At 34.9% G+C, this 25,035-nt stretch overlaps 1 protein-coding gene across 2 annotated transcripts in view; it reads left to right on the top strand.

Moving 5' to 3' along the window:
- The window catches only part of LOC121725790 (C3 and PZP-like alpha-2-macroglobulin domain-containing protein 8), a 216,963-nt gene that overhangs the window by 125,944 nt on the left and 65,984 nt on the right, over nt 1–25,035 (top strand). Inside the window, exon 7 of one of the 2 annotated variants that reach the window (XM_042112911.1) lies at nt 717–872. In XM_042112911.1, coding sequence (XP_041968845.1) covers nt 717–872 — 156 coding nt within the window. Of the gene's footprint in view, nt 1–716; nt 873–954; nt 1,002–25,035 lie in introns of those variants that run through there. The other variant, XM_042112912.1, reaches the window with a different exon arrangement.

Genomic DNA, 25,035 nt, shown 5'->3' with positions numbered 1-25,035 from the left:
AGTCTTATACAACCAAATGAATCAATGGTTGTCGTGAAGCAAAAAAAAAATGTTGTAAAAGCCATTTACAACTAGATTTTTTGTAGTAAAAGCCATGCGATCTCTGAAACTATTGAATGTAGAATATTTTGAGTTTCTATATAGTAAACTACCCGAGTCTCTATAGTAAATCTAAGCTTAATGAGCTATAGTGGTTTATTATAACTTCAAAGAATAAAAAAATATGCGTGAAACAAAATTACAACTTTTGTTTTTTGGCCGTACTGTAAAATGGCTATTTGGCTTTTACGACGTTTCTACCCAGAGGGGTCGATATTTTTGTGCCGAAAACTGCAGGCAACGAATTTAGGGTAAGCTAAATAAATAAGTTTGTGAGTAGGCTATGTTATAAATTATGATGCAATGCCCTCATCATTAATCAATTTAAATATTAATTATCAACACTACAACTAGAACGATCCGAACTTTGAGGAATTTTGACTTGAATTAAGCAGTTTAGTTTCTCTTTATTCTCTGTTAATTAAACAAATTAAGACGTGTGTGTACTGTATTTAAGTACACACACGTCTAAATTTGTTATCTTGATCTTGTTGACAGTATCTTGCTCTGATTTTGTACATTTTGACACACTTCATTTTAGAACTTGTATTGTTATCACTTATCACATACTAATAATGACTATTATGATATAAACAGATTATGATCATATTCACCAGGTGGAAGCTGTGAGCACGGAGAAGCACGTCCGAGTCCGCGTGAAGCTGTACGACGACAGCACCGACATCTACAGCCAGGACATCGACATGTCCACCGGCGAGGGCGGCTTCATCGTCCCCACTGTCATGGCCGACGCACCCTACGTCAATCTGCAGGTCAGTTCTAATGATTAGAGTCTTAGGCGTCCCCCACATTAGGCGTGCGCGTTCCTCGGGCGTGTGAGTGGCGCGAGCGGCTTCATCGTCCCCACTGTCATGGCCGACGCACCCTACGTCAATCTGCAGGTCAGTTCTAATGATTAGAGTCTTAGGCGTCCCCCACATTAGGCGTGCGCGTTCCTCGGGCGTGTGAGTGGCGCGAGCGCTACGTGCGCACTTCATTTCATAAGCGTCGCGCGTTGCCGCGTTGAGCATGCTGCATTCACGATGCGTTCTTACACCTTCCACTGTCCAAATTGTGAGACTTACTTGATTTACCCACTCATTTAACGCCAAGGCGGCAGCGTGCGACGCTTATGCAGTGTGCTCGCGGCGTGCACGCGGAGCTCGCGTCTCTCACACGCCTGAGGAACGCGCACGCCTAATGTGGGGTCAGCCTTACGCCAACCGCAAGGGCTCTCTCGCATCGGCGCTGTTGGACCGAGATATATAGAATTCTAGTACACGTTTTTGTATGCGTAGCGGAATGCGATTGTATTTTATACATTTCGGTGCCAGCGACTATGGTTAGCAACAATGAAAATAGCCTCAAGACACTTCTTAAGCAGCATAGATAGTGAAATTTCAAGGTCAAAATATGCCGGGTCATATCTTAAAATTTTAATGTCACAATATTAGCATCTTGACAGCAGCCTCGTTTTAAGTCATTAAAACGCCGAGCGACGTTTCACGTCTACGTTAACTCTACGTATACTTCATGTCGTTTTAAGTAACAGGTAACTCTCAAAAGCAAGGCTATATTATTTAGGCTAAAGCTAGAACTTTATTGGAAGCTTCTTATAGTGATGCAAGTGCCATGCCACTTTGCAGTATTTTAGATCCCCAGTTTTCTATTCATCCAATATTCGTTTTTGGTTTATGTAACTTATTTAAATTGATCACATCTCGAAGCTATCGGATGTTTAAAAATCTAGTTAAACCTTAAGTATTCTGCTCTTCCCACAACCTTCTGGGACAGAGAATACGTAAGGTCTTCCTAACTTCTGCCTACTTAAAAACTGCATAGTTATAAAATGCGTAAATTACGATGACAATACATGTACTCAAATTTTATTAACTGTACTTTGAGTAACATGCTCATGATACTACAAATAACGTAATATAATTAGCACTGTCCCGGGTCAAAATAAACAAGTAACAATTAGCTAATGATACCAAACTTCTCCTATTATCGTCGGGATAAATTGCATAAGCAATTAACAGAACCGCTCCGAATACATTATGTTATTGGGTAATTCCTGGTTCCGGTTTTAAGAGCTAGACGTTAAATAATACCAACAACTCCGTTGCGCCAAAATTCAGACAGATAGACATAATTTTTCATTTATATTATTAGTATGGACTGGTTAGTTCCGGGTGGTGGGGTTTTTAACCGATTTGGAAGTTAGATATAGTTGAAATAAAACTGTACTTTTATAACAATAGGGAAAAACACGATTGCCTGGTGAAAAGCAATAAACCGCAACACATTTTGGGCTTTTTTTATTTTTATTTTTTCTTCTAAATGCAACTTATATATTTTAATAACCTTCAATTGCCCAATCAATTTGCTTTTAATTTGGTATGAAGATACCTAGCTTAATAGAGAGATACCTTGCCTCTTTAATTGTCGTCGGGAAAGAATATAGCAAGTTTTTGTAACAGCAATATTATGTATTATGTACCTACAGTTATCGTACTACTGCGGGAAAATTCTAAAAAGCAAAGATTCAAAGACTTTATTAGCATCCAAGTATAGTATAAGTATACAAACTCAGCACCTTGTACAGGCGGTTGCTTATAAAATAGTACTTGACAAATATTTTGTTGTAAATTGTTAACTACTTACATAAGTAACATAATATGATGTATTATTCGTTTCTTAATTTCATATAATATAAAGAATTACAATAGTACATGAATGAAAGTACTTAATATATTTTTATGAACATTATTCTTTAGACCTTAATCTTCTTTAGAAAAGAATTCTTCTAGCGAGTAGAAACATTTTTCAGTTAGGTAGCTTTTTAATTTTCTCGTAAATGATAATAGTTTTGTTTCATTTTTAATTGCATCTGGGAGGTGATTAAATATGACGAAGAATGCGTTGTGAAAGATAAAATCAAAGCAAAGAAACTAAGCCCGCGTAATATGTAGTACTGAGAATTTCTCATCATAACGTTATTACGTTTTACTTTTACTATAAAAGGATTCGTTTGCCTACTTCAATATATTATAGAAAGGTATTTACTTAACAATCGTTCTGCATAAGTTTGTTTAGGACCTTATTGGATATCAAAGAGAGTAAATTGAATATGTTTTCATTTATGTTACCTTTGCTGGGATCCTTTTTGTGTTTTAATTTCTTTTTATGAATCATAAAATTATTATTGATAAAGCATAAAGAAATATAAAAATTAAAATCGAATAAATTATTAAGAATTTTTGTGTACTCAGTTTTGCAAAGCAAACAATAATAATGTTTAATGTAAATTATTTTATGTACCTACCTGAAACTAAATTGTAGGAAAAACCTGTATAAACATATACCTAGTCTACAAGGGTTTGTGTTTATAAGATCCAGAGTAAGTTATTACATCTTGAGATGTTCCTAGAATATTTTCCTGTGAGAATATCTAGTGTGCATGGTTGTTGTCGTCAAAAATGTATGACGCGGAAAATATTTTACGTGAGCATACACTGAGCGCCACAAGTAATGTATTTTGTATATTCAATTTTATACTGTGAGTATATATACTCAGTATATCCAGCCTTCCATTACGATACTAATATAAAATATCAGACGGACAGACAACCATGTAAAAGTGTGTCTGTCCGTCTGTGTGTTACCTCCTCACGCCCAAACCGCTGGACCAATTTGGCTGAAATTGGGTATGGTATCTCCATACCCAATTTCAGCCAAATTGGTTTGCCTTTGAGCCTTTGAGCCCCGGGAAAGGACGTAGGATATCCTGGAAAATGTACGGTTCCCACGCAAGAAATGAATTTTGGTGCAAAAGAGATGCGGACATTATCTAGCTGACTAGCTAATGCCCATGACTACGTATAAGCACTTCGACACACTCATTATTATAGTGTACAATCATATTAAACAATGCATTTTCCTATGACTTATGAGTTTCTTATTCGACCCATCGATTTGAGTTTTGTACAATGAATCTGAAAATCTGAAATTATTATTCATCACAAAATAACCCATTTAAATTCCAAACAAGATTCTACTTTGTCCATTAAACTGACTTGTTGAACTTGAAGTAATAAACAAAGTTTGCCAAGCAACCGGGGTGGATATTAATTTTGCCCATGCAAACATTCCACCACAAGGCAGCCAATAGGCGAAATATTACTACGTCAGTAAATGTTTGTAAGAGCGTTCGGCTGTAGCATAACAAGGTAAAGCTATCCATAGAAGAAGGACAGAAACATGGGAGGAAGCATTTGCCACTAATCGTTGTTAGCGGGCCCCTACATGATCAATTTTATTGCGCAATATTATTGACCGTCTAGTGCAGGGGCTCCCAATCTTTTCAGCCTGCGGCGCAGTTACACCTTACAATCTTTTGTCACGGCGCCCTACTCCACCTAGCTATTAGAAAAATATACTTACATAAATAAACACCTTTAATGATTATTATTATAGTCAGGTTAAGCAAGTTATAATTGGTAAATAATAATAAACAGTAATTAATATTTAACTATCTACCTGCTTTACATAATTATATTTTAATTTTATAGTATTTGTGGTTTCGGATAATGACGGAGGATCGACTCACAGGCCACGGCGCCCCTCTTGCCTTTCCACGGCGCACCATGGCGCCGCCGCGCACAGTTTGGGAACCCCTGGTCTAATGTTAATCTTATTGTCAAATAAGTTGTTACAATACATAAGATGATAATATTAAACATTTAACAGATTTAATGCCGGTCGCAGTGCCGATTCCATTTTCGAATTGCTCATTTAAAAATGCACGGCATCGTCTTGTCACAATAAATTGACCCTAACTAAAAGAAAATTATGTCAAGACGGTACGGTACGGCTTGTATATAATATTTTTAGCGATGTTACAAAAAAGTTTACTACTTTTTTTACCACCCCGATTCAAGCCACGAGTCCAGCGATGAACTTTTTAATAAGCCGGCCACGAAACATTAAACAGAAAATATGTTAAGACGGTTTTAACGATCAACAAAAAAGATAGAATATTTAAGAAACTCCGCGCGATTTCAAGCAGGCCTTATCCTCATGAATATACGAAATGCAAAGTCTGGCGTACATTTGCTTACCCCTGAAGAGCCAATTAGCTAGCTTTAATGCACCCAAAAGGGGACTTAAGCTTAAGAAAGGGATTTTTATGGCTTTAAAGGGATTTGAAAATTTCATGGTATAAACTAGAGCTGGCAAATTGTTATCAGAGACAGAAGTTTCTAAGCTCGCATTACTTTTCGCAAACATTTTGATCGCACGATCCCGATTGTGCTATCAAAATGTTAAGTAATACAAGATTATTATGTTTTTATTTTGCTCACATGTTTTTGGACTTTAGCTGCACCACATTCAACCTGTATTTCAATTCCAAATCTTATTCTAGATCAAGCCGTTTTAACATTATTAAAAGAACTTGCAACAATACTTATCCCAACCCAAATAAGAAACGCTGAATCTATATAGATTAATTAGATACGGAGATGCTTTAAGTATAATGAAGTTTTATTTGAGAAAATATACGACTAGTATATTTTTCTTAAATAAAACTTCATTATGCTAGGACCAAATTATCTCCGCGCAATAAATGAATTTCTGAGTGAGCGTAGTCGCAGGATACATCTAGTAAAATATTAAAATAATCAATCTCTCTCTAAACCATCCGAGAATATATACAATATTGTAAGAAAATTTATTGCTAAACCGTTCTTAGTCACAAATTTTTACCATCCCACTTTCAATCAGATAGAAATTACTTAAATAATATATTCATTATTCATAATAATAAATAAATAATAATAGCTCCCACACCGGTTTCGGTGACGGTGGCCGGTTTCATTGAAACCAGGCCAGCTACGCAGGAGTAATTTTATAGTGCCCAAGTGTGTGCGCAGTACACAAGAGCACTCTCTATTCCTTTACTCTCATAACCCAGTGGGACGGACGACCGACACGACTGGCGAGACATCAGGCGCCGAACCGACTTTTTACATGCCCATCCGACGCATGGATCATCTTACTTGTCAGACAATCAGGTGATCAGCCTGCATTGTCCTAACCAAACTTGGAAATAACATGTTTCCAACGCGGGAATCGAACCCACGGCCTCCGAGTCAAGAGCCGCGCTCTATTCCACTAGACCACGGAGGCGTTAATATATTCATATTAAATTAACAGTAATCCACTGCAGTCAAATTAGGGCATTCGCAGACGAGCGGCAAAATGTAGTCAATTTGTATGCCGCGTCGGTGTACTATCCTTGGGTTCCGCAAGTTTGGAGCCCTATTAATGAGGCGATTAGGAGAATTAGGAGGCGCGAACTGCGAAGCCGAGGCAATCAGCGCGGGATGATCCATGAAGTTAATTTGACTTTTGATGTTTGTTACCGTCATCTCAATTCGAATCGGCCGCAAGTGAGAAGTTTTGTATAGTGACTGTAATGTTGAAGGTTATGTACATATATAATAACTCGTATGTAAACAAGACTACATTTTATTATAAACACAAATCCAAAGAGCTTAACTCATAAATTTCATAACGAGAGACGTACAGACGAACAGACATCGAAGTCTTCGTTTTTTACCCTTTGGGCACGGAACTCTACGAATAAGAGTACGAGTATTAGATATTTAGATGGAATTTTTGATGCATATCAGGGCAATTACCCGGGAGTGGCGGTGACAGGCTCAACGACGAGGGAATTAGCTCCACCACTACTATCTCATAATATAAGTATATTATGTATGCTAGTATTTTCTTTACCTATTACTTGTTCATATTTACTTGATCAAACATGTTTCTCGGCGAAGAAAGAATGGAACTGAAGATTTTGATCAAATTATATAGCTAAAACTATGGCTTTGTGTACAAAGTTTGTTACTTGTTTTTTCGATATTTCTGTAATTTATCTTTTTTTTTGAATAAGTGACGTTTTAATCAATTATCTCTGTGTAAAAACATGGCTTTATTTGTTACCTGCAAGTATATAAATAAAACTCGTAGTTAATATAATCATAATTGCGAAAATTCATTAAATCTTTTACAAAAAAAAGCAAAACATACGAAATAATATTCTTAGTTTATCTGAACATATTTTTATTTTTTCGCAGAAAATTCATTACTTAAATCTTTTACAAAAAAAAGCAAAACATACGAAATTATATTCGTAGTTTATCTAAACATATTTTTATTTTTTTCGCAGAAAATTTATTAAATCTTTTACGAAAAAGGAAAAGAGGCCAATCACTCATACCATTCGAACCGTGTACTCAGTTCCGTTTCGGTAAAAGAATTCGTCATTTTTTGTCGTCGCTCGAAGTATGCGGATATTACGTCTCACATACACACGAGAAAAATTACAGGAAACTTGTAATATATCTGCTTACAACTTGGGAGGGAGTTAAGGCTGAGCACAGAGTAACAAATATTTTATAAAGTGCAGCTTTTTAAAAGATGTAAGTATTAATAACAAACCGTCTGATAAATGTTATCAGTCGTATTGTTGTAATTTTTTAAAGCTTTTAAAATCTTGACCTAGGCACTATAGAATTTAAAGGTGGTTACTTCGCCCTGAAAATACTGTATAAATCATCCATGACGGATCCAAAGGCCTTGTTCTGTAGAATAATAAAAACGATATAAAATTAATACTTACTAAAATAAAGAGTTAAAAAGTTTGATCTGTTTGTGAAACTACATGACTTATTTCAAGAAGTGTTTTCTAAATGTCGCGGTGACATGATGCCTACCACCGGCTCGGTAATTTAGAGACAGCTGCAGGCCATATTTCAATTAATACATTACTTACACTTACATCCATTTACATACTAGATATTAGCTTATTTGTTTACAAAAAATTCGATTACTTATTACTAAAGTTACATTATACACAATATGATAACACACGATACAAAAACAGACTACATTTACCATACTCCAGAATAAAAATGGTAAACGAAAGCCCATACTACATGTCAGTTAAAATATTTAATCACCTCCCAGATGCAATTAAAAATGAAGCAAAACTATTATCATTTACGAGAAAATTAAAAAGCTACCTAATTGAAAAATGTTTCTACTCGCTAGAAGAATTCTTTTCTAAGCAGATAAAGCTCTAAAAAATAATAAATTCATAAAATATATTACTTTCATTCATGTACTACTGCAGTTGTTTATATTATAAAATTAAGAAACGAATAATACATAATATTAAATTATTACAAATATTTTGGATTGTTATTTCTTAACTGCTTATGTAAGTTACATAAGTAGTTAAGAAATATATTTTTTTTTAATGGACGCTTCACACCACGTCAGTCTGGCCCCGTGCTAAGTACCTAAAGGACTTGTGTTACAGGTACCAGACAACGGAAATATATTTAATACTTCTATATTATACATATATTAAAGATTTTTTATTATATCATACACATATTTAATACACATCCAGACTCGGGACATTGAAAACTTTTTGTTCCGTCGGCGGGATTCGAACCCGCGACCCCCGGCTTGAGCTACCAACGCGCTCACCACTGAGCCACAGAGGTCGTCATTTAAGAAATAACAATCCATAATATTTGTTAAGTACTATTTTAAGCAACCGTCTGAACAAGGTGCTAAGTTTATACATTGTACACTATACTTGGATGCTAATAAAAATATTCTATACACAGATTTCTTCACATTTTATATCACACTAGTTACCTTTATTGATATTATTTATTCAATTTATACATATTATATTGAACAATTTCTTTTTACTACTTTACTTTTTTTTAATTTTGCTAACATCAATACTTTAAATGGTTAACAAACAAAAGAAACTTTTTACAGTAGGGTTTTTTAATGCAAGGTTTTTAGGAACTAGACATGACGAGTTTACTGTCATGATGGAACGTCTGTCAGTTGACATTATGGCTATAAATGAGACCTGGCTTAGAGAAGGTGAAGATGGAAAGGCACCTACCATTCATGGATACAAATTAAAACACCTTCCACGACCCATCAACATCTGCGGTGGTCGTGGTGGAGGGGTTGGCTTTTATATTAGGCAAGGTGTTAATGCACGACTGATCACCACTCCAGAGACACCATCTGTGGAGCAAATGTGGCTGAGTCTTAAAATTAATCAGTTTAAAATTGCAGTTGGGACAGCATACCGGCCACCCTGGATGGACGTTAATCTTTTTATTGATGCATTGACTTCATCTAGGTGTTCTTTAGCCACTTTTGACTTCATTATTTTAACAGGGGACTTTAATATCAACATGCTATTACCTGCTGATAATAGAACAAAATTACTGACTCAATTTCTGGATTCTCTGCACATCAACCAAGCTGTTACGGAGCCCACACACTTTACAGAGCATTCGGAAACACTGATTGACGTGGTTTGTACTAATGCGGCTGTGCGTTCTGTCTCAGTCAACCACATTCCTGACTTAGGCAATCACGCAGTAGTCACAGCAGAGTTCAACTTTAAGAAGTCCAAACAAACACCTTTTGTGACCTCCTTCAGACCATTCAAGGACATTTTGTTAGATGCTTTTAGCTGTGACTTAGACAGTATAGATTGGTCATATATACAAAACATGAATGATGTCAATGCAATGGTCACTGAATTTAACAGACTAGTTATCTCTCTTTTTGACCTTCATGCCCCAGTCAAAAGGGTCACAATAAAAAAACAATCCCCCCCTTGGCTGACTGATACTGTGAGACAAATGATGGCGCTCAGAGACAAGAGTTTTTCCAAATGGAAAATTACTAAAAACATTGCTCACAGAAAAACTTATAAAGATCTAAAATCCCTAGTAAAATCGGCTATTCATTCTGAAAAATGTGCGTATTTTAGTAAAAATATTAATCAAAACATAAATAAACCAAAAATTCTATGGAAAAATATTAAAAATAATTTGAATCTGTCCAAACCCCATGAATCTTTTTTACCTGACTCCTGTAATGATCCCAATGCCCTGAATCAACATTTTCTTAATGTACCTGGTAATTCCTCTGATTGTTTATCCTTAATGGCCCATTATCAGTCATGCACACTAGGTAACGCCAGATTTAATTTCTCCCCTGTTTCAGAAAGTACTGTTTTAAAAATAATACAAGGTCTCAAATCAAATTCCATTGGTGTTGACAATATATCTCTACAGATGTTGACCCTGACCTTACCTAACACCCTAAGTGTCATTACTAACATAGTTAATAAATCAATACTAACCTCTACCTTCCCCGCTAGCTGGAAAACAGCTTTGATAAAACCTATACCTAAGAAACCCAACCCTACTTCCCCTAGTGAACTCCGGCCCATCAGCATCTTACCCTGCCTCTCAAAAATTGTGGAGAAAGCTGTATATAACCAGGTTATTAATTATCTTGAGGCAAATGGAATTCTACCTAAATTTCAATCTGGTTTTAGACGGAAGCACAGTACAATCACAGCTCTTCTGGATGTGATAGACAATATTATTTCTGCTCAAGATCTAGGCATGGGTACCATCTTAGTTTTACTAGACTATTCCAGGGCGTTCGATACTGTTAATATACCACTTCTTCTCTCAAAACTGTCTTATTATGGTTTTGAACCATCTGCTGTCCAATGGTTCCGTAGTTACCTAACAGGTAGGTCACAAATGGTAGAAATCACAGCTAGTAATGGTACTAAGACTCACTCTGATTGTGCGGAAGTAAATCAAGGAGTACCCCAGGGGTCTATACTGGGCCCTTTGTTATTTGTTCTATTTAGTGCAGACTTGCCTCAAAAAGTGGTTCATTGTAAGCACCACATGTATGCGGACGATACACAAATTTACCTCAGTTTTGACCCACAGGATACAGAGGCAGCTGTTAAAAAGCTGAATGCCGATTTAGAGCGTATATCGGAATGGTCTAAATCTTGCGGATTGGTCCTTAATCCAACTAAGACCAAATTTATGATTTTAGGCTCTAAGAAACAGGTTGCTGATATTATAGATAAACAACCAGCTATATCGATATCTGGAGAAAAGATTGAACGCGTAAATGTTGCTCGTAATCTAGGGGTTGTAATGGATTCGCATCTGAAATTCGAACAACACATACTAGAGGTTGTCAGGACCTGTTTCTTCCGTCTCAAAAATCTCTACAATTTTAGGCCATATCTCAGTGAGGACATGCGGATCAGACTCTGTGAGACACTTGTACTATCAAAGTTGAACTATGCGGACACTGTTATAGGTCATAACTTACTTGCCAGAACTGAAAAGCTAGTGCAGAGAGTCCAGAATGCTTGTGTACGCTTTTGTTTTACAGTTCCTTCTCGCGCTCATGTAAAACCTTTTATTAATGATGCGAACCTTCTCAAGATGAAGGAGCGCAGGAAACTACACTTTGCGTCACTGCTTTTCGACATCATAATCACTCGTACACCTTCTTATCTATATGAGAAACTCTCTTGGGCCAGTGACTTTAGTAAACGAACCAGAGCCTCCCAGTATCAAATCACAACACCACGGCACAGGACTTCAGCATTCCGTGGCTCGTTTAAGTACGCTGCCTCCCGCTGTTGGAATAATCTTCCGCCTCCTTTTAGGGCGCTGAAATCAAAAAACTCATTCAGTCGTCACTATAGAACTCACCTGCTTAAGACTCAAAAAGAAAATATAATATAACATACCTGAGGTTTATGCACCACGATCTGCAACTAAGGTTATCCAACGGCGCGGGCGGTACGAACTTTCCTTTTCGTTGTGCGTGTTTAGTGATTATGTTTGTCCAGTGTCCACCCATTACTGTTCCAATTTCTCATTCTTGTGTTGTAAATAGTTAATATTAGACCAAACTAGATTTAAAATAACAAATTATAAGCCACGTCACAATCGATAGAATTATCCATGTGTTTTTCCCACCATAGATTATATTATTATATTATGCCTTTCTTGTCAAACTATTTTTTTTTTTTTTTTTTCTTTTGTATTTTAATTGGTAATAATCTTAGTTCTTATGCTTGTACACCTGTCACGTATCTTTATTTATAGTAAGTTAGTAATAAGTTATTTCTTTGTTCTTTCTTTTTTCTGTCTATTATTTTTACTGTTGTAGCTGTTGTAGTCATAATTATTTATTGTTTATCCCTGCATGTTATGTTGTGAAGTCACTCTTTGGCCCCTGCAGAATACCAGTGCAGCAGGCTTGCTTGCTGCGTATAGCTGAGCTGGGGCCAATTTTTGACATCACATAACATATACCTATAATTATAATTGTACATAGCTTAAGTCCTTTTTACTTTTTATTTTCTATTCTGTATATGTTGTGTGTTGGAAAAAATAAACGTATTCTATTCTATTCTAATAAAGTCTTTGAATCTTATTAAAACAGACAAAAACATAGAGTTGACTAAAGTGAAAGAATGAAAATATTATGACGATGGATAAGAACATACGATAACTTTTACCAAACAGAAATATAGAATCTAGTATTTGATTAAAATAATATTAGTCTAAATTTAACAACTTTTAGTAAGTAGTTAAGTACTTTAGACAATGTAAAAATAAGCCAATGTACGCTTGCCCTTATCCATCAGCCTAATGTATTGTTAAAATTATTCTCGTCCTCCATTCCGGCCATTCTTCGCGTTTGTTGGGGATTTTTAAGGCGATTTAAGGCGAGGCCTCCTGATAAATACACAGATAGTCAAATTGTCTTCCACCCTATTAATCCGAGCTTTTAATGTAATTATTTCACTTTGCTTTTATCAAAGCTTGATTTATAAAAATATTTGAGTTTTTGATCATATAAATTATAATACAGTAATCTAACCTCACACTTTTAATTATTGGTTAACTTTAACAGTATGAAGAATTTCACAACAACATAGGAATCTTATGTCTAAATGGGTAATCATTAAATTTAGTTCATTTGTTTACACTTTAGTTTCTGAACTTTATACAGGCTGTAACAAAAATAAGTGATAATACTTTAGGGTGTGTACGTGTTCCTTGTAGAGAGTTCACTGTGAAAGTAGCAGCGCTGAAAGACCAAATTTTTTTTTCACTTTTGTATGAAACTTGTGACGCTCGGGCCCTTGCCCAATGCCCATACAAAAGTGTAAAAAAATTCAACTTTCAGCGCTACTACTTTCACAGTGAACTCTCTACAAGGAACACGTACACACCCTAAAGTATTATCACTTATTTTTGTTACACACTGTATAAAAAAATGTTACAATTAATAGGCTGATTTAGTAAGTACACCTATAAGACTTTCTGTTACCTCTTCACGCTTAGACTGGCCATAGACGGACCGCAAGAAGAACTGCTCAAGAACTGCTCGAGCGGTCGTCGTGTATTATGGACATGAATTTAGTATGGAAACTACAGATCGCCGTGCGGCAACCGCATCTTGCAATCAGTCTCGACAGCAAGATGCGGCCCGTCTTTGGCCGGCCTTAATAACCGATATGTTGAAATTTGGGATCGAGATACTTTAAGTTCTCAAAGTATCATAATATCTTATATCTTAAAACGAGCAATTCTTGGCGTTAAATCGATCTAGCTAGGAATCATTTTCAGAAAATTTATTTTTATGCGTGTTTTATCGATAATCGATAAACAGAAAAATATGACTCTTCCTGACATCTATTGGCGAATAATAATACTATTTTGTAAGCAACTAACTGTTTTAACGACCAGCAGATGGCGTTATTAAGTAACACGAAGTCAATGAGTGTTTGCTATACCGAGCTAAGCTCGGTCATCCAGGTACTATACATATTATGTTGGGTCGGTTGAGAGGTTCTCAGGAGAAAGGACATATTTTTTATATCTTTTTTTAATGCATAAAACACATTGCAATCCAAATGAAACAACATGATAAATACAGTTTATGACCTGGATTGTAAGGTAACATAACGTTGCACACTATTAAAAAATACATTGTAAATTATAACATTAGCTCAATACACAATAATTTACTTATATAATATTAATAAATTAAGAACAAAAAACTTTTTGAAAAAAAGCTTTTATTTAAATAGTCTAAAAAAAAGAAAATAAACTCCTTAAAAATTGTAACTATTAAGTTATAATCCTAAATATAATATTATACAATTTGCATGATAATAAAAGCTTGATAGATATTTTAATTTTTACTTTTACTTTTATTAATTTTAACTTTTGTTAATCCTTAATTTTAAGAAACTGATCTATTTATGTAACTAGGTACTTATTTCATTTTATTTAAAAATTTCGGTGACCTGCAGGACAGGCTCAGCCTAGTGCAGGCGCCAATGTAAGGCAATACTTGAAAAAATATGTTAGCTAACTGAAAATCCACACACAAATTGTACTGTACTTGTCGAACTATGTAACAGATGTAAAGTTGTTGTTGTTATTATTAAGTTATTAATTAAGTTATTAAGTTGCCAGTTTAATTGTTATTAGACGCTATTAACTTTTTGAACTTATTTCAATATAAACATTAAACAACTTTTTCAAAAAGTTTTTTGTTTATAATTTATTTTTTGTTTTTTAGTTATCTCTAGCTAGATTTCTGCATGTCCAAAAAAAGGAAATTTCATTTAGCAATAGTTACCGGATTCAACCGGGCATTTTATGAAACCCGGCTGTCAGTCACATCATTTCACGTCACGTCACGTGACGTCACGTTAAGTCACGACATGACACGACACGTAACGTCACGTCATGTCACGACACGACACGTCACGTCACGTCGGGTCACGTCACGACAAGACTCGACATGACACGCACGACACGACTTGTATATTATTTTTAAATTTACTCTCCATAAGCCCTTTTATTTGATACCCATATTGCAAAATTGCTTTAAAATAACTATTCCCCTATCTCGGCTAAGCTGCCATATTGAATATAGAATGCCATTACATTCGTTTCCGAATTACTCTCAGTAAGTCCTTTCATTTAATACCCATATTCCAGAAGTGGATTAAAAATAACTATTCCCCTATCTTGGATGAGCCGCCATGTTGGATGTAGAATGAAATTACATTCGTTTTCGAGTTACTCTTAAAAAGCCCTTTCATTTAATATCCATATTGTAGGACTGCATAGAAAATCATTATTTCGCCATCTCTTAGAGTGATGTCACTTACCATTTCGTGCATGGTCATCCAAACTAAACGCGTATGCAAAATTTCAGCTCAATCGGTTAAATATATCTACCTTAAAATTGAGTTCCAAAATTCCACCGTACATACATACTTACATACAGAGCAAGTTAAATAAAAGCTTTTAATAATAATAATAATAATAAAAAAGGTGAACACTAAAAACGGAGAAAATATAAGAAATTACCAACTACTGGAGCAATTTTTATGGCAATATTAAGCACAGATATAGAGTAGACCAAGTGAAGGGAGTAGTGACATAAGCTATTTTTATGGGAAAATGTACGGTTTCTGTAAAATTCCTAATTTACGTGGGCGAAGCCGGCGAATCTAGTAAGATATATATAGGATACTATTTATCCCGAACAATGTGCGGTTCCTGCGCGATAAACATAACGTAGTGCAACAGAGTTGCGGGTATCAACTAGTTAACCAATAAAATGTCATTTTAAGCGTTCCCTTAATCCCCGAGGAAAATCGCAATTTACCTAGGCAAACTAAGTTTAAACACAATTCGATTTGTAGCTCATCGAAAGCTGGACCGTCTCAAAGAGTCGGCTGAAGTGAGTTTGGGGTTCGTTTAGTCCGTTCGAGAGATTCGCTGAGCGTTGTCTAACCATTAATTGATTTGTCTAGACCAATAACAAGATGGATAATAGTTTATTAATTTAATAGATCTCGTTTGCTCTACTATCTAGTAGAGCAAAGTTTGAGTAAAGAGGAATTAAATGACACTAATTCGAGTAATTTTTGCTGACTGACCTGACGGAACTCTTGCATAGATGTGTATGCCCATGTGCCATCGGCCTGCTGTCAGTCCAATCGCCCCGATCGGCCACCACTAGCTCAAATAACATAACTAGGTCACCACTAGATTAAAAAGGCGTGATGATGATAAGTGATGGGATAATAATGTTTGTCTTTTTAACAACTAAGACACTGATAACGAAGGTTTCTTAACTTTCGTTATCAGTGTCTTAATAAAATTCGCCAAACAAATTTTGTTTCCACGGAATTCTAAAACTAGCTAATTAGCTTATTTTATTATCTAATTATCGCGTAAAGTTATTTCTAAGAAACGGGAATAAATTATTTTTCTCAGAATCTCGCAGCCTTATTTAAAGTATAAATTCAAAGAGGCTAATTCAAATTCACAGTAATTAATATACACTTTTCATGCACTTATTCTACTTTAATAATTTATTTTATTACAATTTTAATGTTTTAACGGACGGTTTCGACAAGTTCATAATCACGTTGCAGTAGTTACAACTTACAATACGTTCAATCCATACTTCCATATTATTCACTATTTACTTTTACTATAAGTAATAACTAATCATTAAATATATAAAACTCAAAGGTGACTGACTGACATGGTGATCTATCAAGGCACAGCCCAAACCACTGGACCGATCGGGCTGAAATTTTATATGCAGGTAGATATTATGACGTAGGCATCCGCTAAGAAAGGATTTTGATCAATTCCACCTCCAAGGGGTTAAAATAGGGGATGAAAGTTTGTATATAATAATACTTCTTAACGCGAGCAAAGCCGCGGGTAAAAGCTCGTAATATTATAAATGCGAAAGTGTATCTGTCAGTCTGTCTGTTACCTCTTCACTCCCAAACCATTGCACCGATTTTGCTGAAATTAAGCATGGAGATACTTTGAGTCCCGGGTAAGGACACAGGATAAATCCTGAAATAATTTACGGTACCTCCACGACAAACGAGTTTTGGCGCAACGGAGTTGCGGGCATCATCTAGTATGTAATATAACTAATTATTCGTTGCGTATCTATTTTTTATCGTATAATAATAGACTAAGGAAAAATTCTTAGTCTATGGTCATCTAGTATCATATAATATTTAAACTTATTCAAATTATAAAACACAACATATTCCTAAGTATTTAAAGTACGTATGTAATGTGTAATGACTAATGATGAGAGAGTGAAAGAATGAAAGAGAGAGACTTAGAAATTAAGATTTATATGCGGCCGCCCGAACGGTTTGTCGGCTACACTGCAATTCTATATAAATGACAGCGCGACCGCACCGCTATTTAAATAAATCGTTACATACAATATTTATATTTTACAATACAATATTTATAAGCTTGTGATCTCGAAGCGTAGCGGCCAAACTGCGCGTTAGCGCGTAAGCGTTTTAGAGTATACACTACGGCTGGATATCAATCCTAAGGCCGTAGCCAAAGTCCCTTTCGTTAAAAACGATGACGAAATTCGTTATCAAAATGTATGGGATTTGACATGAGTCTTCGCAAGCGAAATGTCATTTAGCGATGACTTATGTCAAACCGCATACATTTTGATAACAAATTTTCTTCATCGTTTTTAACGAAATATACTTTGTCTAAGGGGGCAGGCTTAGTCCTGTCGACTATTAATCTACTAAATAAAAGCTTTAAATATACACCCACACAAAATACCAAAATCAAATTCATAAAACTTACACCAAATTATAATATCATGGGCCATCAATATTAATTTGAGTAGACTTAGTCCGAGATCCGACGAGTCAGCGTCCGCACACTAATTGTATTAAGTTTGCAATTGATTGGATGGTCCAGTAAGCCTCACTCAAATTAGACTCCCCCTTCGAATCTAATCCGAAGAGTTGGAGAGATTGCATTTTTTAATTAAATTTAAGAGCATGCACGTACAAGCTGCGTTTTCAAATGAGATCTTATTAGGTACCTTATAGGTTTTATTCCGTGAATAATTCAGGAAATTGGAATTGGCGGAATATTTTCAATTCGGAATTATATAAGTTATACTATTACTAGGGTTCCATTTTAGTATCTTTTAAATTAAAAAATATATAATTTTAACAAAAGATTTATAAAATAACATTCTGAATTATTATATTTTTGTAATAAAGATTTTCGCATCCACTTTACAATGTAGGGCATTAAAATACGACTTTATTTTTGCATTTTCGCAAAGGCTCGCTGCGGTATGAATATTTAATACTTGTAAATAATATGTAAACCCTTGCCAAGTCCATTACCAAAACTGAACTGTCAACGGCACGGCTCTGTGTTAACAAAATTAATAAAATTCGGTCCAAAGGAACCTCCTTGGCGCGCCACCAGCTTACATTGCAATATTATGCTGCACCATTCTCGTGTTTTAAATCCTTTGTATCGAACGTGGTGTAAATGTTAAGCTTACAATATTTTACCGTGGCATTTCTAAATAGGAAATTCTTCTATTTATATTTATTGTTTTGCTGTAAATTTTACATTTAAAAAATCTGCGTTTCACGCAATATTTTCTATTACACAACTTTTGCATGAATCATAATAAATCCTAAAAGCATCTTGCTATTAACTTGGCTGGGTTAACACCAAAAGTCAGCCGTCGCCGAATAAAATCAGGCTTACTAGCTCATTTACACTACACAATAATAAGTGTATTATCGGTTAAAATATAATATGAAAATGTATTTTCTAGTAAAACATTGTACGTGTGAAACAAACTGGGTGGCCCGTGGCTTTCTCTCACGTACGGCTAAGGGTCAATTCATCTGAATTGACCCTTAGCCGTCGGAACGCGACGCGTAGATGTATTTCTAAATTTGTACTAAATTGACAGATTTCAATTGCGTGAGATGTCTTGCAAATTTGTCAAATCCATTTTTTTCACAAATTTAAAATTTTGCATCTGCGCCTCGCGTTGTGATCTGAATTAACCCTTAGGGCCAGGCCTCAACATTGCGTTGCGGCGTCGTATCGCAAAAACAACATCGCACAGAAATGCGATAAGATGTCGGAGCGCAAAATTTCATTGAAAATAGTCACTGTCGCATCGAAAATTTCCACGATGCGTTCTGCGGCGTCTTAGATTCTTACGAAATGTCACCGCAACGCAGTGCTGGCCCATAGGCTTCTTACAGACGAACGGCACTTGTCGACGACACGCGTCGACGGTAGCCGTCGACAAGTGCCATTTGTCTGTAAAAAACTTAATAGTAAGTTTAGTGAGATCGCGGCCTCAACTATCAAAAACACAAAATTACCTCCTAATTCGTCACTCACATCCCCCGTGATACGATCACTCACCCAGAGAATACTTCAATCAACTTCGCTTCTTTATTATCCCCATAAAGTTTAAGTGTGACATTTTACATGTTCTCAAAAAGTTGGGGCAAAAATGAATATTGATTAGAGCGAAGGCGGCAAAAGTTTGGAAGTTCGGGTTTCAATCAGAGTTGAGAAGAATCTTCGGGAGGAATTGCCTCGGAGAAAACAATACTTCTATGGTAATTCGGAGCCGCTGTTTGTGGTGTGGATATGGGATTTGGAAATAAAGGAATTAATTCGTTTGGTACTTCTCTGAATAAATTTATTTGGGGATGATTTCATGTAGTGAAGCTTTCAAGTCTTTTTAGTGACCTACAAAACTACACAGTGTACTCGGATAATCTATAGGCAACATTTTGCTGGCGCTAAATTTACCTCCATCACATTCAAGACAATTATTTTACTTTACTTAAATATTGTGTTACAATTAGGTCATAGTATTAATAGTTTAAAGGCGAAAGTTTAAAATGTCTAGGTAGCTTATTTCTTAATGCAAAAACTTTTTTTATTTAGATAAAATTTAGCATAGTAGTAATTTACGCTCTGCTTTACAATACAATTAGCCACTTTTTATCTGGAAATACACGGTATTACTACAAACGATTTCAACACCCGTTGAACAGTTGATTAGAGAAAAATTCAGTACAAAATGGTCTCAAAACAACTGTTCAACAGATGTTTCATCTTTTGTGGTGAGACCGACAGTGTTTCCGTGGGATATGTGATAAACCATAACTTACATGGGACGACCTCAGTGGGTCAGTTGGTGGGCGTGTTGGTAGCTCAAGCCGGGGATCCCGGCTTCGAATCCCGCCGACGCGACGGAACAAAAAATTTTCAAAGTTCCTGGGTCATGAAAGTGTGTTAAATATATTGTGTATCATATAATAAAAATCTTAAATATATGTATAGTATAAAAAGTATTAAATATATTTCCGTTGTCCGGTACCTGTAACACAAGTCTTTCAGGTACTTACCATGGGGCCAGACTGACGTGGTGTGAAGCGTCCATAGATATTATTATTACATAGATTATAATAACCAAAATATAGGTGATAGCCAGATACTACGGCTATTTGATACGAAGCAAGTATACTGCAATAACGATGTTTTATTGCGAACCGAAACTCGCCAAGTTGCACCGACCTAGGAAACGGAAACCCATCCACAGTAATGGCGGCATTACGGTATTATTGTTGCTATTTTCACAATTTTATTACAAAAATAACAATAATCGTAAGCATTTTGGTACACATTTTTATTGTTATTAGGCTGCGAGGAAGGCAAATTTTAAATTTTGCGCTTTAAACTTCTAGTTTAATGGTTTTGTGAGCTTTCCAGTTTGGTTCTGAACACTTAACATAAATAGTTGTACATAGTAGTTTCAGAGAAATATAAATTCATAAGCGTCTGTACATTGTATTTCACTGATTGATATTGATTCCTATTAATTGTTTGTTAGACTTGTCCAACTTAAATAACAGTTTATTAATATTATACATAGCAATTAATGCCGTTAGTCTGTAACATGTCATTGATATGCAGTATGAATACAGTTACACAAGAATGCAGTACGTGATTGAGAATTGAAATTCCCTATCTCAAAAAACTGCAGAACTGATTATGATGAAACTTGCAGTATTCCCTAATTTGTATATCTAATACAACAAAAAAAGAATTACTTATATAGAAATAGGAGATATGTGAACACAAAAATAAAAACTACATACATCTTTGTTCAGACGCTGATAGACTAACATATTATACGAAAAGTTCTGGTAATATAATATTACATACACACGTGTCGAATTGATAACCTCCTTTTTTACAAGTCGATTAAAAATGATGTTCACTGCCGATCTCTACTCTAAGATTAAATTAAAATCAACCTTCAGCCGGCGACAAGCTCTGACAAAGTTCGTCTTAATTTTTTTAACTTGCAGCTCGGCTCTCGGGAAATTAGATTAGTTGATGACTCGAAAAGATTACATTCAATTTTATTAGATCAATTACTGTATACAGGCTAACTTAAGAAGGTCCTTTGTTAGTGATAGTTTGTAATCTCACTAATATTATTATAATAGCAAAGTTTTTGAGTGTACACATTAATCACTTTTCTCGTGAATACTATTTTTTTTATTTGGCATGCGCATGGCATGGTTAAGCTACTTTTTATCAAGAAAAAGTACGGCACTGCTACGGATTAATGTGATAATTTTGTTCTTAATTATTGTGGTAGTGGTGTAACAATAAAAGTATAAATGGATACATATAATGTATAGCTTCGAATTGATAAGGCAAACAAAAAGACCACATCTGAATACTACATATTGTATATAAAAAACTTCTTAACAAAATCTTGCGTCCTCTCCCGTAGTACAGACAAGGTATAACAATATGACATCTTAAGTGTATATTTAGGCAACGTTCAGAAGAATAGAGTTCCAAGTTTCGACATAAAGGACTTGTGTATGCAAAACAGCCCTAATCTGCAAGCTAAATAGCGCGGTGCTGCGGATAACGCCCATAATGGCACCGGAGGAACTTTCTAGATGGTTCTTTGTGAATATTCTTGCCAGAAATAAACAGATAACAATTGTTGATTCTGTGTATGAAGAATAAAGTGATGTCACAACTAGGTGTGACTTCGTTTGAGGTAAAATTATCAGTTGCAATCTTATAACGTTATATAATAAGCTGATTTTACGTGCGTCTACTCTCTCTGTTGTCAATACATATTACCATTCAATCATTAAATATTACTGATTTAGGCATTGACTAAAACCATTGAACCTAAACAAATCTTTCAGATGACATCTTGACTCTTAACTTTGTAGAAGCTCTTTATGATAAACCACGACTTTGAATAAACAAAAATAGCTTATTAATAAGAAGCTGTATGTACCTCTTTATTAATACAATATATTCTCTTTGAGTTTCGAAGTTCTCGAAAGCTATTAAGCAAGATCTTATTAAAATCCTTTCAGTTGTATCATAAATATTGTGAAGTAATCCACGATTCGCGTGTTGCCAACCGATAGGAGATTTAATATATTTCCTTTATGTTTATTGAATTATTCCTTTTGGGAGACGACATTTCGTTCGGAAATTGTACAAAAGTCGGGTCGGGTTAATGCTTTTTATGACTCATATCGCCTTTTGTCATCCGACATATTCAATTATTGTTGAATTTTGTTTTGATGAAAGCCTTTTGTGGGGAGCCAAAATGTTATGTATTGTTTTCAAAACCACAAAAAATCACTCTCTATTCAATTTTTTTCATACGATATATTATTGTAAAAACTTTAGCTGATTGAATATTATTCAACTTTAAACCTAGGCATTGTTGAGACTTGAGGTGCTTGCATTTAATGAGATTTCAAATTCAGACTAAGAATATATATAAAATTCTTGTGTCACAATGTTAGTTACCGGTAATAATATAGGCGAAATACTCCACAAAGCAACGCTTGCCGAGATAGCTAGTAGAATATAAATAATAGCTACAGGGCATAACTGCTTTTTAACAGTATAATTCCAATTTCCATGCTTTAGACAAAGAATATTTTGTTGTTTTGTTTATCCAAGTATTACTCGAATATAATAATATTTTATTTCAACGCAACAACATGGAAATAATATTATTTAACTAAAGCATTTGCGTCTGTTCCTTACTATAATAATATTTTAATTATAATAATTGCAAGAGCTAAGGTTTAGTAATTGTATTTTCTTGTATTGCAACATCTGGTGCTCCTATTATCTATTTTGCCTTTGCTTCCTTATCTTCGTTTATAATAATTATCTTCTTTTATTGCTTTGCAAAATCTATCAAAAGGTATAAATTAAATAATATTTGCAATTTCTGGAATTTTTCAAAGCATTTACCAATTTGCGATAATTTATTGTAATGAACAACTTCAGTTTATATTTACTACTAGTATAAATGCGAAAATATATTTCTTTATTACTACTTCATCAACCGTTGAACTCGGGGTGGGTATGAGGATATTTCCTTGATATAAACCCTGATAAAAACAATGTTCTGGGAAAGGACATCGTTTTAACCAGAAACGAATTTACGGCTCCCGCGTTACACGAACAAAGTTACGAGAGATTTATATATTGAAATAGATTTATTTGAATATAAACCTGTAAACAAACAACATGATTCCAATTTATTTAACAATGATACGCCATTATAATAACATCATTAGGATATTAAAGGAAACGGGATTCAAACGAACCTCACAAATACACTCCGACTTCAAAATAAAGGCAATGGGGAACAAAACCCCCGAGCGCGAGTCGGGCTTTCTTGAAGGATTACGTACCATTTACTACCTACTAAGTATGTTTTATATTGTGTAAAGATTTTAATTATTGTTAAAAAATGTATTCTAAGATATTATAGTAAGTAGCTACTTATCTAAGACGTTATTGATATTGAGCAGAAAAGAGAAAAAAAAACCATCCAAGTGCGAGTTGGACTCGCCCATAAAGGGTTCAAGGCACAAAGGAAATTAAACGGTTTTTAATTTATTTGTATCTCAGTTGATTTAATAAAGTTAATTTAAGATTTAACATTTAAGACGTATAAAAACACTAGTTAGATCTCGTTCAAACCAATTTTCGCTGGTAGTTTTTTTTTTTTTTTTTTTATAGTAATGTACAATAAATATTATATTTAGACTTATCATGCCCCCACTTTAGAAGTTAGAGGGACAGCTGGGACACACACACACACACACATTTTACCGTAGGTTCCGTTTTTCGCCATTTGGCTACGGAACCCTAAAAATGCATTTGTTGTAACGGGAGTGCTAAGTAATTTTCTTATTTTGTTTTTAGCATTTATAAATCAAAGTGGCAATAGAAATAGTACCTTGTTTCTGAATATTTCAACTGACGATCAGTTCTATATATTATACACTATACAGTCTGTCGACAGACAGACAGCACGTAGGCAAATAAGTGTCTAAACACACTTGGACGAAGATACGCGGCGTAAATTCCGCATGATTACGCCCGCGATGTATTTTAAAATACCGATGACATACTATTACGTCGCGTTCCGTCCGTATATTGTATACGTTTGACATTGCGGGCGTAATCATGCGGAATTTACGCCGCGTAACTTCGGCCTAGTGTGTTTAGACACTATGTCTTAATAAAATAGTCTCTTTTACTCTTTGAGAACGGAACTTCAAAAGGGATATAGATAAAACATTGTGGGTTCGAATATCGATACCATTACCCTGAAAATGCTGCGTGAATCTAAAATAGTTGGAGCTTTATCTCTACAGCCTTGTCCAGTGGGTTGTGAATTTGACGGTCGGAGGGAAAATCCCTTTTGAATTTCACAAAGGTGACAAAATATAGTTATTTAGATACATATTGTTGTTAGATACGAGTGCATGTGAAAGTGTATCTAACAACAGTATCGCTTAAACCGTTGAACTAATTTAGATAAATTTTGGAATTATAGTTTTTCTTAATGGAAAAATTAACGATTATCACGTGATAAACCTACATTTTATGTTCACATTATCATAATATATATTATTATGATATGACCGGCATTGTGACGTCAATATTCATTAGAGTTTGCATGAATTTTAGGGAAAAATATACTTTGATGCTTGAATATCAGTAT

The sequence above is a fragment of the Aricia agestis genome, chromosome 3 (genome assembly GCF_905147365.1).
Source record: "Aricia agestis chromosome 3, ilAriAges1.1, whole genome shotgun sequence".
NCBI lineage: Eukaryota > Metazoa > Arthropoda > Insecta > Lepidoptera > Lycaenidae > Aricia > Aricia agestis.
This window is presented reverse-complemented; position numbering and strand designations above follow the sequence as displayed.